At 39.1% G+C, this 15,326-nt stretch overlaps 1 protein-coding gene across 1 annotated transcript in view; it reads left to right on the top strand.

Annotated features, from left to right (window-relative positions):
• Window positions 1–15,326, top strand: part of ASL (argininosuccinate lyase) — a 368,527-nt gene that overhangs the window by 309,870 nt on the left and 43,331 nt on the right. The window contains exon 14 of the mRNA XM_044054865.1: window positions 1,784–1,867. Coding sequence (XP_043910800.1) covers window positions 1,784–1,867 — 84 coding nt within the window. The remainder of the gene's footprint in view (window positions 1–1,783; window positions 1,868–15,326) is intronic.

The following is a 15,326-nucleotide window of genomic DNA, read 5'->3' as shown; positions in this document are numbered from 1 at the left end:
GATTAAAAAGGAAGATTTTGTAAAAATAAAAACAAGTGGAATATGATTAATATAGCCAAAGGTGCATTATATTTCTTGAAATTGAGGTATTATTTGATATGATTTGTCATGTTGGTTGTGCAAGATCAAACCATGGGATTCAGAAAGGCTTACTGTGATGCAAGAGCCCCCTCTCAGGAAGTTTCCACATTGAGTTAAGCCTTTCCAGTTCAGTTACTACTGTGGTTTTCCCCTCATAGGAGCCATAGTGCAGAGAGCAGTCTCATGGGAAAAGTTGCATGTTAATGTGACAGTCTGGGGAATTGCTAATGCCAGTTAGTTATGTATGTGTGTCCCCAAGAAATGTTCACAGCTTCTGAATGACTCTCTAGGAGGAAAAATTCAATGCTGTCTTTAGATGGCATTTACTGATTCGCTCCTGTGGCAATACTCAAAGTACAGGTAAGTACAGTAGAGCCATGGAGTATGTCTGTCTGTTTGCCTGTGTGGACATGTCTGTATATGCATGAATGCAACTGAATAAATATGTGTGTTTCTGTGTGGACATGTCTGTAGAGGCACGAATGTAGCTGAATGAGTGTGATTGTGTGCACGTGTGTGTGTGTGTGTGTGTGTGTGTGTGTGTGTGTGTGTGTGTGTGTGTGTGTGTGTGTGTGTGTGTGTGTGTGTGTGTGTGTGTGTGTGTGAGGGTGTGCATGTCTGTGTGTGTTTCTGTGTGGACATGTCTGTAGAGGCATAAAGGTAGCTGAATGAATGTGTGTCTGTGTCTGTGTAGGGGATGCCTATATTATCATAATGCACAGGATGCAAAGGAGAGCACTAGTACACTTAGGTCCAACAGTGCAGTGTTTAATTCAATGATAATATAGTGAGATATTGATGAGGTGTTTCTCTGTGTTGCTTTACCATGTCCATGAATTTGAGATTTCCTCCATCGAGCTAATTGACCAACCACCATTGGCTAATTAATGTAGATGGAGAGAATCTTTTTGAAGCCCAGCCATTGTATTGCTGGAAGTTTCACTTTCCTGAACAGAATAGTATTAAGTTTATGGAGGTGAAATTTACTCATAGTTGTGAGATTAATTTTTTCTTGTGTGAAAGACCACAGATTGGGAAGTGGGTACCATAGTTAGATTATCGGATAGATTTTTTTTTATTAGATCTGTACTTCGGGAACATAGTGCTTATATAAACAAGGGTTTGTAAATAAATACAGACCATCTCCATCTGAAGTTATGACTAAGAATAAGTTAATTGCTTCTGTTAAGTCTGCAAATTAGAGACTGTAAAAGTACCCTTATTACAATTTAAACCAGCATGTATTGCAGATATAAGAAGCCTACTCTGTAAATTTGCAAAATGACATAATACTCTTACATTTCTTGGCTAACAAAAAAATTAATGGCATAATTTCTGGAACCACCAGGAGTCACCAAATGTATATGGATTAGACAGCTAAAAAGTTGCAAGTCATCAAAATTTCCCATCTTCTGAGTAAGATAGTGTGGTCTGCGCCTGTGGAAAACACTAAGCAGTGACTTCTTTTTGTAACTATACAAGACCCACTACAAATAGAAGCTGTCAAAGATTACACAAGGTAAGGTGTTGAATTCCATTCTGTAGATGAGTTACAGTTCTAGAAAGCAGACCCAGGTTTTCTGGCTGTTTAATTACTGTAGCTCTGCATCATTTTAACAGGAGAAAGTATACGGTTATGTTCATATATGTTTAGATTTATTGCATTAAGACATGTCACTAAAATATAATTTTTTATTTTCAGGAGGATAAAGAAGCCATGTTTGATTGTTCTGACACTATGCATGCTGTACTTCAAGTAGCAACAGGGGTCATATCTACCCTTAAGGTAAGACTTGTTTGCTTTTAGTATAACTAGAAATAATCATTTGTTGTACTGGAGAAATTAGCATAAAATGTTTAAAGTAGCTGTCATTGTTTTTATTGTAAATAGCAATTGCCAAGACATTGCTTTTATCCTTGTGAAGTGAATGGACTTCTAGTCTTTCAAAGTTATGCAAGGTACACTTTTAGTTAAGACAGTGAATTTAAAATGTTTGCCTGCCTTGACAGAGGGTAGTACAATCTGTAATGAGTGTAGGTGTCATTATTTGTCAGACATGCTAGTCAGGAAATTCCCTTGTCCGTGACATATTTCTTAGCAGTGAACTTCAGGTGTATTGAAAAAGACTCCTGAAGTTTGTGCTGTAAACCTGAATGATGCCACCCAACAAACATAATAAATATGGATTCCTGTGGTAATGACAAACTTACCTAACTAAATGCAGTCAAAACAAAAAAGTCAATGTCCTACTAATACCAATAGACAGAAATAATGGAAAACAGCATTTTTTCAGGGTTTATATCATAATTTTCAAGTATTACAAGTTTGAATCACATCGAATGTAAATAATCAAACTGTAATACTTCGAAATTGGAAAAAAAAACATGTGAAGTGTAAATCAAAAACAAATTGCTCCTTGCAGGGGGGCAAGACCCCTTGCACCCCCCACACCACTTGCTATTTAAATATACCACTTCCGAGATCACACTTCAGTGCACTAAAGTGCGGAAACGGAAGATTTCTGTTTCCTACACTGTAGCGTGATCTCGGAGTTGGTATATTTAAGTAGCGGGGGGGTGTGGGGGTGCAGTGGGGCTTGCCCCCACTGCCTACACCCTTAATGTTTAATGTCCCCATTGAAAACTGCCATTCACATCATTTCGAAGTTTTAATGGTTCGATCATTTAAGTTCACTGTTAAGTGATTTGAACTATTAAATGTTATATGATGTGGGATTCACTTTATAACCTCGAAATGCTGAAATATCGAATTTCAGTATCTCGAGACTATAAAACCGAATCCACAAAACACCGACAAACAAAAACCGCGAAACCACATAACCGAAAACACCGCACACACTACACTAAACATACAACATAACACCCACATCACAACATAAACAAAAAAACAACACACATACACAACTCACACACACATAAGAAGGGGGGCAAGCCCCCCTGCACCCCCCATGTGGGGGGCAAGCCCCCCACACCCCCCCTACTTATATATACTAACTCCGAGATCGCACAAACACAACACAAAAGCTCACTCACACACGCACATTCTCCAATCCCTCACACACACTCTAACTCCCACTCAAAACCCTTACAAAACACTCTTAGCTGACATAACACCTACATCCAAACACGGCACCGCGCACCAACAAAACACAAACCCGGACATTACGTAGCGCAACTTCATAACCGCGAATTCTACATATTTTCGACATACGTCAAATTCGCGATTATGAACGTTCGCTATTTGTAACATTCGACTTTATAGTTTCGAGATACTGAAATTCAACATTTCAGTATTTCGATGTTATAAATTGAACCCATGATGTGATATAAACCCTTTTTTCAGGGGAATAAACTTCCCTGTACCTGTACCTGTCTGTTAGGCTAATTCACATGTTACTTAAATATATGGGTTCCTAATAAATGATTGAAGACACATTCTTTCAAATGCGTCTTGATCGAACTTGAAAGCACGAAAAGGCAAATAGTGAAACGGCATATGAGAGAATTCTTTCCCTGGGAAAGAAATCACTTGTCCTCTTCCGTTACTTTGCCATTTTCATCACTGTAGTGAGATCTCGGAGTTGGTATATTTAAGTGGGGGGGGGGCATGTAATGTTTAAAAAAAATTTTTTTGGAAGAGTGATTTTTTCCCCTTGGAAAAAAAATTGCTGTTCTAAGCATTCAAGATTGTAAGCTTTCACTTACATGGTTTTCATAAATCTTAGTTTGTTTTTTTAAGCATTCGATGATTTAATATAGACCCAAATATATTAACTACATAGTCACATAGCCATGGGACAATAGCAAATGCCCAGAAAGTCGTAACTTGATCCATCACCCTCTTCAGTACTACTTTGCCACTCCCAACAACATACTGAAAGTAAATTTGCACTTCAAGGCACTGTGCAAAAAATAAATATCCACTTCCTCTCCCTCATAGCTTCAGTTCACCGTTACATATTGTACACTGTAAATAATCATCATCAGCCCCCCTTCTTCCCATTTTCTACATGGGTGTCATGTTAACTGTCGCCATTTCTCTCAATTCAATGCCACACTCCTGCCTTCTTCGACACTCATGCCTGACTGTTGCAGATCTCACACAATCCATCCAACTCTTTGCTGGATGCCACAGTTCCTCTTATCTTCTTGTCTGTCCCAAATCCTTTTCACCAGATTGTCTTCCTCTTTTCTGCACATGTGCCTGAACCACTGTTATCTGTTCTCTTTGATCTTTTCTGCAATTGGAGCTACTTTGGCTTCTGCTCTTTTGTCCTCATTTCTTCATTTGTCCCACAGTGTGCATCCTGCCACCCTTCTCAAGCACTTCATTTTCATCACTTCTTGTTTTCTCATCTGCTGTGCCTTTACTGCTCAGGTTTCTGTGCCATACAGTAGTACTGGTTTCACCACTGTTTTGTTCACCTTACATTTCAGCTTTTTTGGAATTCTTCTGTCATACACTACACCTGACACTATATGCCAGTTAGCTGCAGCCCTCTGATTCTAGCTTTGACCTCTTCATTCAGACATCCCTTCTCCTCAGCCACCCCTCCCAGATACTTTCAGCTGTTAAACTGTTCCACTGTCTTTCCTTTTATCTCATTTCTCAGCTTCTTCTGATTTCCCCAATTTGCTGCCATTACCACTGTCTTATCTGTACTTAGTTTCATCCCATGTGCCACCAGTTTTGCATTCCACTCCTGTATCCTTTGCTGAATTTCTTGTTCAGAGTCTGTTTTTGATGCCACATCATCTGCATACAGCAGCTTTGTTGATCTGTCCCCTCCGACCTGTTTGCTAATGTTGTCTATCACCAGTATGAACATCAATGGGCTCAGACCTGAACTCTGGTGCACACCCACTCCCACTGTTACCCTTCTGTGAGACCAAACACCAGTCATACTTGTGTCATTGGGTCCTTGTACTTAGCCTGCTCCAGTTCTACCAATGTTTCTTTGACTTTCAACCACTCCAGTACTGTCCAAATCAGCTTTTTTAGGACTTTATCATTTGATTTCTCCTAGTCTAGGAATGCCCAGTTGGACTGTTTCCTCATTTCTAGGTTCTTCTCAACTGTCAATCTCACTGCAAACATTGGATCAGTTGTGCTGTATCCTGATATGAATCCAAACTGTTAATCTCCCATCTTACTTTTTACTACTTTGTATACCTGTTTATCAACCCCCCTGTCCAGAACTTTCATGCATTGTGACAGGAGTTTGATGCCTCTGTACTGCCCACAGTTGTGGATGCCCCCTTTGTTCTTGTACACTGGCACAAGTGTGCTTATTCTCTAGTTATCTGAGATGCACTTTTCTGTCCGCACTGCATTGAGTACCGTCAGGAGCCATTTCTCCCCATCTCATCTAGCATCTTTATCATATCTGCTGTGACCTCATCTGAGCCTGCTGCTTTCCATGACTTCATTTTTCTTAGTGCTATTCTTACTTCCTCTTGGGTGGGCTCCTCTTCTCTCATTGTAGGCTGTATCTGGGGCAGTACAGCTTCTGTGAGGTTTTCTTCATTCAAAAGCTGCTGGAAGTATTCCTTCCATCTGCCTTTGATGTCATGTGGACTGGTGAGCAGGTTGTTGGTTGCATCCCTTATGAAGAGTGTCTATCTTCTTTATCTTTCTGTCTTTGTCTTGCAACTTGATAGAGTTTCTTTGTGCCACTTACTGAGTCACTTTCCAGAAGTTGGTAGAGGGCCTCCAATGTCCTTGCTATTGCAACTCCTTTCTTAGCCCACCAGTATTCCTTCTTTTCTATCTCCCACTTTTTCCTGCACTCCTTTCTTTTAATGACTTCCTCGACTTTTACATTCCACCAACAGCTTTTCTTATTACCATACCTGGCTCAGCCACATACCTGTTCTCTAGTCCTCACACATGCTGTTTTGAGTTGCTGCCGTTCTTCAACTCCACCTACTGCCTCATCTTCTTGGGGTGCTAGAACCCTGAGTAATTCCTTGAGCTGTTGTGCTTTCTCTCTAGTCAAATTCCAGGTCCTCATCCTGGTCTCTGACCTTTGAGCCATCTCTGGCCATTGCTTACAACTGATTGTGGCAAGCAGTGGTTTATGCTGTGGGCTGACTGTTTCATTGGAAATGACTTTGCAATTATTGATTCTACCCCAGTGCCCTTTCCTTACTAGGAGGAAATCTACTTAAGTTGCATGTTGGCCACTCTTGTATGTGATCTTGTGAGTGTAAGTCTTTCTGCACCGTGTGTTTGCTACTATTAAGTCATTTGCCAGACAAAAGTGTAGACTGGCCTCTCTTGATAATGAGTATAAATTGTTTAAAGAAATTGCTGACGACAAATATATTTGGATAATGAAACCAGATAACGGTGGTGGGTTGGTGGTGATGGACAATATGGATTATTCTAATTATATGAATAATTTCTTAATTGATGGTTATTATGAGGAAGTTTCTTGAAATGAGATAAACATTGCTTTTAGAAAAATAGATCTGGCCTTAGAGGATATGTTACTGGAAGGTTCAATATCAGAAAGTGATTAGAATTACATGTTTAATAGAAAATCCATGCTAGCTAGTATCTTTGGCATCCCCAAAATACGTAAATGTTTAACCAATCCTCCTTTAGGCCTATTGTTGATGCCCAAAGATTTAAAACTACAGTCATAGACATATTTTTTGATCATTATTTAAAAAAAAGATTGACTACAATTCCTCACATATGCAAAAATTCATGATACTTTTTAAGCATGTTAAGTAATGTTTCATTTATTCCTCATTGTATATTTGTCATCATCGATGTGAATAATTTATACACAGTAGTACCAAATGATAACGGTTTGTTATGGCTAGAAGAACAATTATTTAAACAGAGAGATTTATATCTGAAAATGGTTAATGCACTGGTGGCACTTATGGAAATTATTTAAAAAAATAATTATATTTACTTTGAAGACCAATATTTTAGTTAGACTTCAGATGTAGCTATGGAGGCAGCCTCTGCCCCCACATTTGCAAACTGTATTATGTTGCATTGGGAAACTGAATTTATTTTTAAGAGTGATTTTAGGAATTCTTTGGCTTTATATACCAGATTCCTTGATGGCATTTTTATATTGTGGATGGATACCTTGAGTAGACTGGAAGAATTTATTATATATATTAACACTGTGGAATTTTTAAAACTTTCATATTCTTATAATGAGTTCAGACAAGCCTTTTTATATACAGAAATAGTTAAGGATGTTAAAAATAATAAATTTGTTTCAAAGATCTTTAGAAAATGCACTTATTTCAAACTCTTATTTACACTATACTAGCTGGTACCCTATATACAAAGAAAAAGCGGTAGTCAAGGGCCAATTAGTTTGTGTAGCCAGGATGGTGTCAGTTGGAGGATTTTTATAAAGAGTGTGTTATAGTTTTAGATATATTTTTAAAGCAAGGCTATTCTTATAAATTTTTAGAGGAAATAAAAAAATTAATTAATATTTGAGGGAAAAGGGTATGATTATACCTATTTTAGTAGCAAATAAATGTGTTAATGACACACACAAAGTTATAAAAGTGAGTAACACAACATTGTATGAATCCACTAAACCTATTACTACATATACTTTAGATAGTAGAGAAATAATAAAATGTATCCTAACAATTGGAACTTGTTCTTATCAGATGATGATATTAAGGACAAGTTGGGTACAAGGCCATTTATTGCTTTTAAAACAGATAAATATTTTAAAAAGTATTTAGAGGTAATAAGAAGCCAAAATTATCTAATGAAAGGAAAAGTGGTACTATTAAATGTGTGGACGTTCTCAGTGTTGTAATGTTATGATGGATGATAGTTTTTTATATAGATAGTCCACAAAATTGCAGGGTACTATTCTTGTAATAGTAAACAAGTGGTGTATGCAGCTAAATGTAAATCCTGCCCAACATTTTATGTTAGGAAAACTTCTAGAAGACTACATCACAGGATTTATGAACATTTACGTGATGTTAAAAATAAAATAACTACCAATGGGCTTTATAGGCATTTGTCAGTATTTAAATCATTTTATTTATTTATTTATGTATTTTTTTTTTTTTTTGCAGTGGAATAAATTTTGAATGATGCCCAAGGGAGAATTATTAGTGAACATTTGGATATTGCCAAATTAAAATAGCAATTAAAATTGAATGCTATGAATTCTCCAGGTTTAAATGACTCCTATACTATTAGTGGCATTTTAAAAATGAAATTTTATAATGGAGGATCTGAAGTTGTTTTCATTTGGTCTTCAACCTGTGGGACACAGGTCTGGGATGGATCCGACTTGGCTGCATTTTACCAGCATTGGATCTGAGGTCCAAGCTGCTCCCCTACCCCATAATACCCCTGTCTCCTTCCTCCCCTCAGATCTCATTTGCCACTTGTAATGCTAGCTAGCATCATGGTCTGTGCTTTAGGCTATTTTGGGGTAATTTGTTCTTTAGCACTATTTTTCACACTTTTCTTTCTCCCCTTTCACTTTTTTCTACTTCTCGCGCACAGGCATCAGTCTTAAGGTAAAAAAAAAAAAATATTCCCATTTTTCCCTCTCTATCTCTTCTCTAGAGAGAGTGTGTGTGTGTGTGTGTGTGTGTGTGTGTGTGTGTGTGTGTGTGTGTGTGTGTGTGTGTGTGCGCGTGTGTGCGCGAGTGCTTTGGGTTCTCTCTCCATTTCCTGTGGCTGAGACACCCAAACCAGGGTTCAGGAAGTGCACACTGTGTGGCCGTAAGCGTTCCACAGAGGATGGCCACACTCTGGGGAGTTTGATTAGGGGTCCCACACCTTGATTCCTCCGGTTCGATCTGTGCAGGTTTCAGTCCCCGCCCATTGAACGATAGGAGGAATAAGCTGATCCTTAAGGGCTTCCTCCCTCCTCCTACTGTGAAGACCCAAACTTCTTCTTCAGCTAATTTTGCTGATTCCTCCACCCCGGCCTGTAGGACTCAACCTCCCACCAAGAGGACCGGGGATGGAGAGAAGCGCAAACATAGGGATCGGGATAGGACAAGGAAGCAGTACCCCAACCGCTCTTCCTCGGCCGTGCCTCCAGTGAAATCTTGCCTGGCTCCTAGCTCGGGTTCCCACCAGCTCTATTTTCCTTGCTTCTCCCCGGAGCTGGAGATGTCTCGGGTCTGTTCCCTGGTGTCTGCTTCCTCTTACCGCCTCACTAGGCCGGTGTCTGTGGCCTCTTCTGCCAGATCCACCTGCAACCTCTCCAAAGCCGAAGTGGACAGGATGATGTGGAGATTCTTCCACACTCAGATTCAGATGGGAGTCTTGCCTGCCCCCTCCCCCTTCGGGGCTGGGGGCATACAGTCTGCCTTTATCCCAGTCACCCCTTCTCCTATCCAACTCCCGGTGTCTTTGGGTCAGAGGCACCTCTGCGTCGAGGGGTTGGCGCCGATGGTACTGTATACCGCAACGCCAACCATTGCCCTGTGCAGGTCGGCTCCGACCAACTCGGAGCTGACTGGCTCTCATGCTGTAGCCTCGGCGCCAGATCAGACGTGATGGTGTCGGCACAGAGTTTCACATGACAACCTTGACTAAAAACCTTAATTAAAAACAATTAGTTATTCAAATGAGAAAATTCTATGAAATAACTGTAACATTGCATGTTGAGACAGCTCATTCAAAGAAAGACATTTAAAAAACCTTTAACACCAATGTAAACTATCCAAGTGTAAAATAGTGTGTGTATGTATGTATGTATGTATATATGTATGTGTCTATATATATATATCTGAAAAATTAATGCTATACTTTTATAAAATCAACTAATAATTAAATGTTAAAAAATTACTAATACTCAAGCTATATATACATTCATATTAAGTCTGTGTTGATCCAAGTTTCAATGCACTAACTTCTGAACAACAATCATTAATACCAGGGGGCACTGCGGCATTGAGTTTTAGTTTACACATTGTTTCTCTTAATTCTAAAATTGTGTTATAATCTCCCGCACTATCATTATAATTAACTCTGTCTATAACAAAGAATATAACTTTTTGAAGTTGGTACAAACCAGGCTATGTGAATATAGGGCATTAGTAGTTTTCTTGTTCTTGATGTCACTTGTATGTTCGGCCATCCTATCTTTTAGTTTTCGGGTGGTCTTCCTTACATAAAATGCTGAAAAGCTCACATATGTTGCAATGTAAACCACCATCTTGGTGTTAGTTACAATGACCAGGACACTGGATGGTTATTTTGTACCCTTCTATAACTACATACAAACCCTCATTAATAAATCTACAATATTTACACATGTAGCATTTACCCATACTTGATTTGTACTTACCAGAGTCCAAATAACCCCCACACCCCCCAACTGTATATTCTAACTCCAGGATTGCACTACAGTGGGGAAAAGGGCATATGCACTGCCACTACTATTTTCGGTGAAATGAAATTTGGCAAAATGAGTTCGTAATTTGTGCTTTCAGCGATCTGGTCTTGCTGAAATAAAATTTGTTGAAATGTGCTTTCGGCGAAATGAACCAGACCCATATATATATATATATATATATATATATATATATATATATATATATATTTTTTTTTTTTTTTTCAACTTTCATATGGCAGAGACCAAATGATCAAACTTTTAAAAGCTCGAACAGTCTAAATGGGGATCTCCATAGAGCGCGGAACGTGAGGATTTCCCTTTACCGCTATGTAGTGTGATCTTGGAGTTGGTATATTTAAGTAGTGGGGGGGGGTGCAGGGGGGTGTGGGTGCTTTCCTCCTGCTAGCAATGTTTAGTATTTTTTTTTTTTTTTTTTTATGTTTAATTATTTTTTTTTTCACATTTTCGAACATTCAAATGTTCAATCGTATGGTCTCGACCATATGAAAGTCGAGCAATTGGATGTTCGATTATATGAAGTACTCATATATATATATATATATATATATATATATATATATATATAGGTTTGTTTCAGTAGATCGAGCGTTTACAAGTGTGAACCACATATGGTCGAGACCATATGTTCGAACTTGTAAAAGTTTGATCGGACTGAATGGAGATCTCCATACAGTGCGGAAAGGGAAGATTTCCCATTTCCGCAGTGTAGTGCGATCTCAGAGTTGGTATATTTAAGTAAAGGGGGTGTGGGGGGGTGCTATAGGCATTTAGTTTTGTGTTTTGTTGTTTTATGTGTTTCCACTTCAGTGTTCGTACTTTTACGAGTTCGAACATATGGTCTTGGTCATATGTTTTTCAAACTTGTAAAAGTTCGATCTACTGAAGTAGATCCATGTGTGTGTGTGTGTGTGTGTGTGTGTGTGTGTGTGTGTGTGTGTGTATATATATATATATATATATCTATATCTATATATATATATATATATATATATATATATATATATATATATATATATATATATATATATAGAGAGAGAGAGATCTCTCTCTCTCTCTCTCTCTCTATATATATATATATATATATATATATATATATATATATATATGTATAGGTTCATAGGTGTATACTAGGCTAATGGCCCTGAAGCCTTTACAAGCCTAACCCATTGGATTACCCTGGCATCGTGCCACCCGACCTTCTCTTTGGGTGAATTTTCTATTTCCCATCCATTCATCAAGATTTCTCTTGAAGATGGCCAGTGAGGTTCTCTGCTTGACATGTATGGGAAGTCTGTTCTAGAGGATGGGCAGTCTCTGGGTTATGAACCTGTCCCTCCAGCTTGTTCTGTTGATTGTGGTGATGAAGTTGAGGTCTCTGGTGCGGAGGGATTGGGATTTCTTTAGATGTAGCATTTCTAACAGAGCTGGGTCAGACATTGCTTTGTAAGTCAAGCAGAGATCGCCTCCAAGTAGGAGATATGAGACAGAGAATAGTTGGAGATTTTGAGTCTGTCCGTATAGGACAAGTGTTTAAGGCCTAGGATCCTCTTTGTGAGGTACTTTTGCGGCCTCTCCAGTTGTTGCAGGTGTCTAGTGAGATACATGCCAAATGGGGCATTGTACTCGATGATTGGCCTAATGAGAGAAGAGTAGAGGGAGACAATGACCTCTTTCTTCCTGGATGCAAAATCCTTAGTAATGATATGTGCCGCATAGAAGGACTTTCTGACCACAGTGGCAATGTGTTGGTCAAACGAGAGGTTGCTGTCAACCTGTGTCCCCAGATCTCTTATAACGCCTTCTGCATTCAGTAGACTACCATCGATGTGATAATGCATGGGAACCAGGTTTTTCCCAAAAGGGATGACGACACATTTTTTGGCATTCAGCTTAAGGTCATGGTTCTGACACCAATAGTTGGTCTCAGTGAGGCCTTTCTTTAGAATGTTAACATCACTTGGGGAGTTAATAATAGCTCCCAACTTGCAATCTTCTGCGAACTATGTCAGCCGGAGTCTGTTTGTGTAGACCTGGACTTCAGAGAAGTAGATACCAAACAGGAGAGGACCCAGGACCGAACCCTGTGGGACTCCACTCGTGACTGGTCGACAGTCTGACTTGGAGTCGGCTACTTTCACCCTGTGGGTTCTATCTGTGAGCCAGTTTGTAACCCACCTAGTGATGTTGGGGTTGATGCCTAGCTTAGTGAGTTTTTCTATGATTCCTGAGTTGGGGAATGTTATCAAAGGCCTTGGGCAGATCAAGGTAGGCTGTATGAACCACCTTGCCTTCATCCACATCTCTGGTGACAAACTCAAAGAAGTTGACCAAGTTGAGCAGGCATGATCTACCCTTCACAAAATCAAACATTGTGTGATCCAGAGTTTTGAGATTCCCTATATCCTTGTTTATTAGGTCCATGATGCTGTGTTCCATAGCTTTGCATATCAAACTCGCCAGGCTAATGGGGCAATAGTTCCCAGTTTCTGTAGTCACTCCTCCTTTGTGGAGAGGGATGACTGTAACAGTGCACCATTTGGTAGGGACAAAGCCTGAGGTGAGGCTGTGATTGAACAGGGCACACAGGTGAGGTGCCAGTTCACTCTGTAGTTCATGTAGAACACATCCAGGGATATTGTCATGTCCCATAGAAGCTGTATTCTTGGCCTTGGACAGTGTTGTTGTAACTTCTGTAGCAGTAATACTGGGTGTCTGGCAATCTACTAGTATTGTGATTGGTCCTGGGGGGGGGGGGGGGGCGGTAAATTTGGCACTGAATCTTTCGGCCAGTATATTGGCAATATCTGTTGGCTCGGTATAGGAGATACCATTGTGCAGTAGCTCAGAGCAAATCTGGGTATTGCCGTGGAGATTCTTTACATAACTATAGAAGGCCTTGTGGTTGTCTTTACTATCTGCTGCAGTTTTGTTTTCATAGCTAGCCTTAGAGGATTTGATGAGGGATCTCAACTTTTTGTTGAGGCTGATAATGGAGTTTTACCATTCTTGGGACTTCATCTTATTCCGCATCAGTTTCCTCTTTCTGTTGTAGAGTATTTATAGCAGGGGACCATCAGATTGGCTTCCTTTTTTTGGAGGAGAGTGTCTTGGTTCTATTGGGTATGGTGAGATCTATGCATTTGTGTACGTGTTCAAACAGTGCATTGGTGTCTGGTTCGGCAGTCATGCAACTATTCTCCCATTTGCATGGGTGCCATGAAGTTAGCCATCTCTGTTTTTTGGAGCCCAAAGTTAGTTTTGGAGAAGTTTTTCAAGGTGGTTACCTTTGTGTGTGTGTGGGTGGGGGACGTGGATTTCCAAGGTGATTAGTTTGTGGTCTGATGTAACCAGAGAGGAGTTGACTATTGGTGTAGAGCAACGGTCACCCGTGTTAGTAATGACCAGGTCAAGGTTATTACTACCTCTAGTGGGGGTCAGAATGAGCTGGTCCAACGCATTGGAATTAATGAATTCCAGGAAACGTTGGGCAAGTGTATTGGTACATGAGTAGTTTTCCCAGTTAATGGAGGGGTAGTTGAAGTTGCCCAGTATGAGAGTGTTAGGTTGGACCCTAATATTCTTCAGGGTGCTTAAGAATGTGGAGTGTGAATCTTGGGACATGGTTGGGGACCTGTAGCAGGCTACAATTTTGAATCGCTGTCCTACCCAATTTTAGCTGCACCTGAAGTATCTCAGATGCATTATGTTGGGCTACCAGTCTGGAGGTGTGCACATCCTTTATGAATATGGAAACACTACCACCTTTGGAGCTTCAGTCCAAGTTCTGGGGCCAAAAGGTGTGTAATGAGTTATAGCCTGGTAGTGCAGGGATTGCTTTCTGCTGCCTTGAACCAGGTCTCTGTTACAACATAAATGTCCATGTTCTCCATTTTAAGGAGTGCTTCGAGCAAGTGCATTTTGAGATTTAGAATTCTAGTATTTATATCTATATATATATATATATATATATATATATATATATATATATATATATATAAAATGTGTGTGTGTGTGTGTGTGTGTGTGTAAGAATAATATTAGTTAAGGACTTAAATTTATTAGAAACAGACTAGAATAATATTGATTCTACAGCATTAGTAAGGGAATTATTCACAGCGTATGTTCAGGAATAATTGCTTCAGATTGTAAAAAAAATCTACCAGGGAACAGAATATACTAGACATTGTTTGTGTTCCTAAAGAAATTACTGTTACTTCAAGTTTAACCACCATTGATGTGCAGTGATCATGTGGTTATAAAGGTTAATCTGTTGCTAGATAATTCTGCCAAACTGAAATCTAAACCAGTGCACAGAAGATTAAATACAGATTATATGGAAGCAAAGCAGTCACTATGCAGAACTGACATGAGTGATGTGTTCATAGGAAAAACTGCAGATGGAATGTGGAAAGTTTTTTGAAAGAGAAATTGAGTACAAAAAAATCAAAAAAAAAATTTACATTCGGGATCTAGGCATACAAAGTCAGGGGGATATATTTCCATAAGAACAAGATATTTGATTAAGCTGAGAGACAAAAATATAAGAAATGGAGGAGAGGTCGAACTACAACTTTGAAAACTGAAACAAGCTAGACAAACAAACTAAGCATAGTGTGAGATATGCTCAAGAAAATTTTGAAGAAAATTTATATAAAGATATTGAGCATAGCAGGAAACCTTTTTATAGATACATAAGATGTGGAAGGAGTAAAGACATACAAACTGATCAGCTTTTCATAGATTCTAATATTTATTCTCAGACACAACAGATTAAACATATATTTACAAAATCTTATTGATATATTTACAAAATCTTATGCAAAATAGTTTGGTTCC

This window comes from Protopterus annectens, chromosome 13.part0 (assembly GCF_019279795.1).
Source record: "Protopterus annectens isolate FY-2018-M chromosome 13.part0, PAN1.0, whole genome shotgun sequence".
NCBI classification, from domain to species: domain Eukaryota; kingdom Metazoa; phylum Chordata; order Ceratodontiformes; family Protopteridae; genus Protopterus; species Protopterus annectens.
The sequence above is the reverse complement of the archived record's forward strand: the minus strand, read 5'-3'. Positions and strand labels throughout refer to the sequence as shown.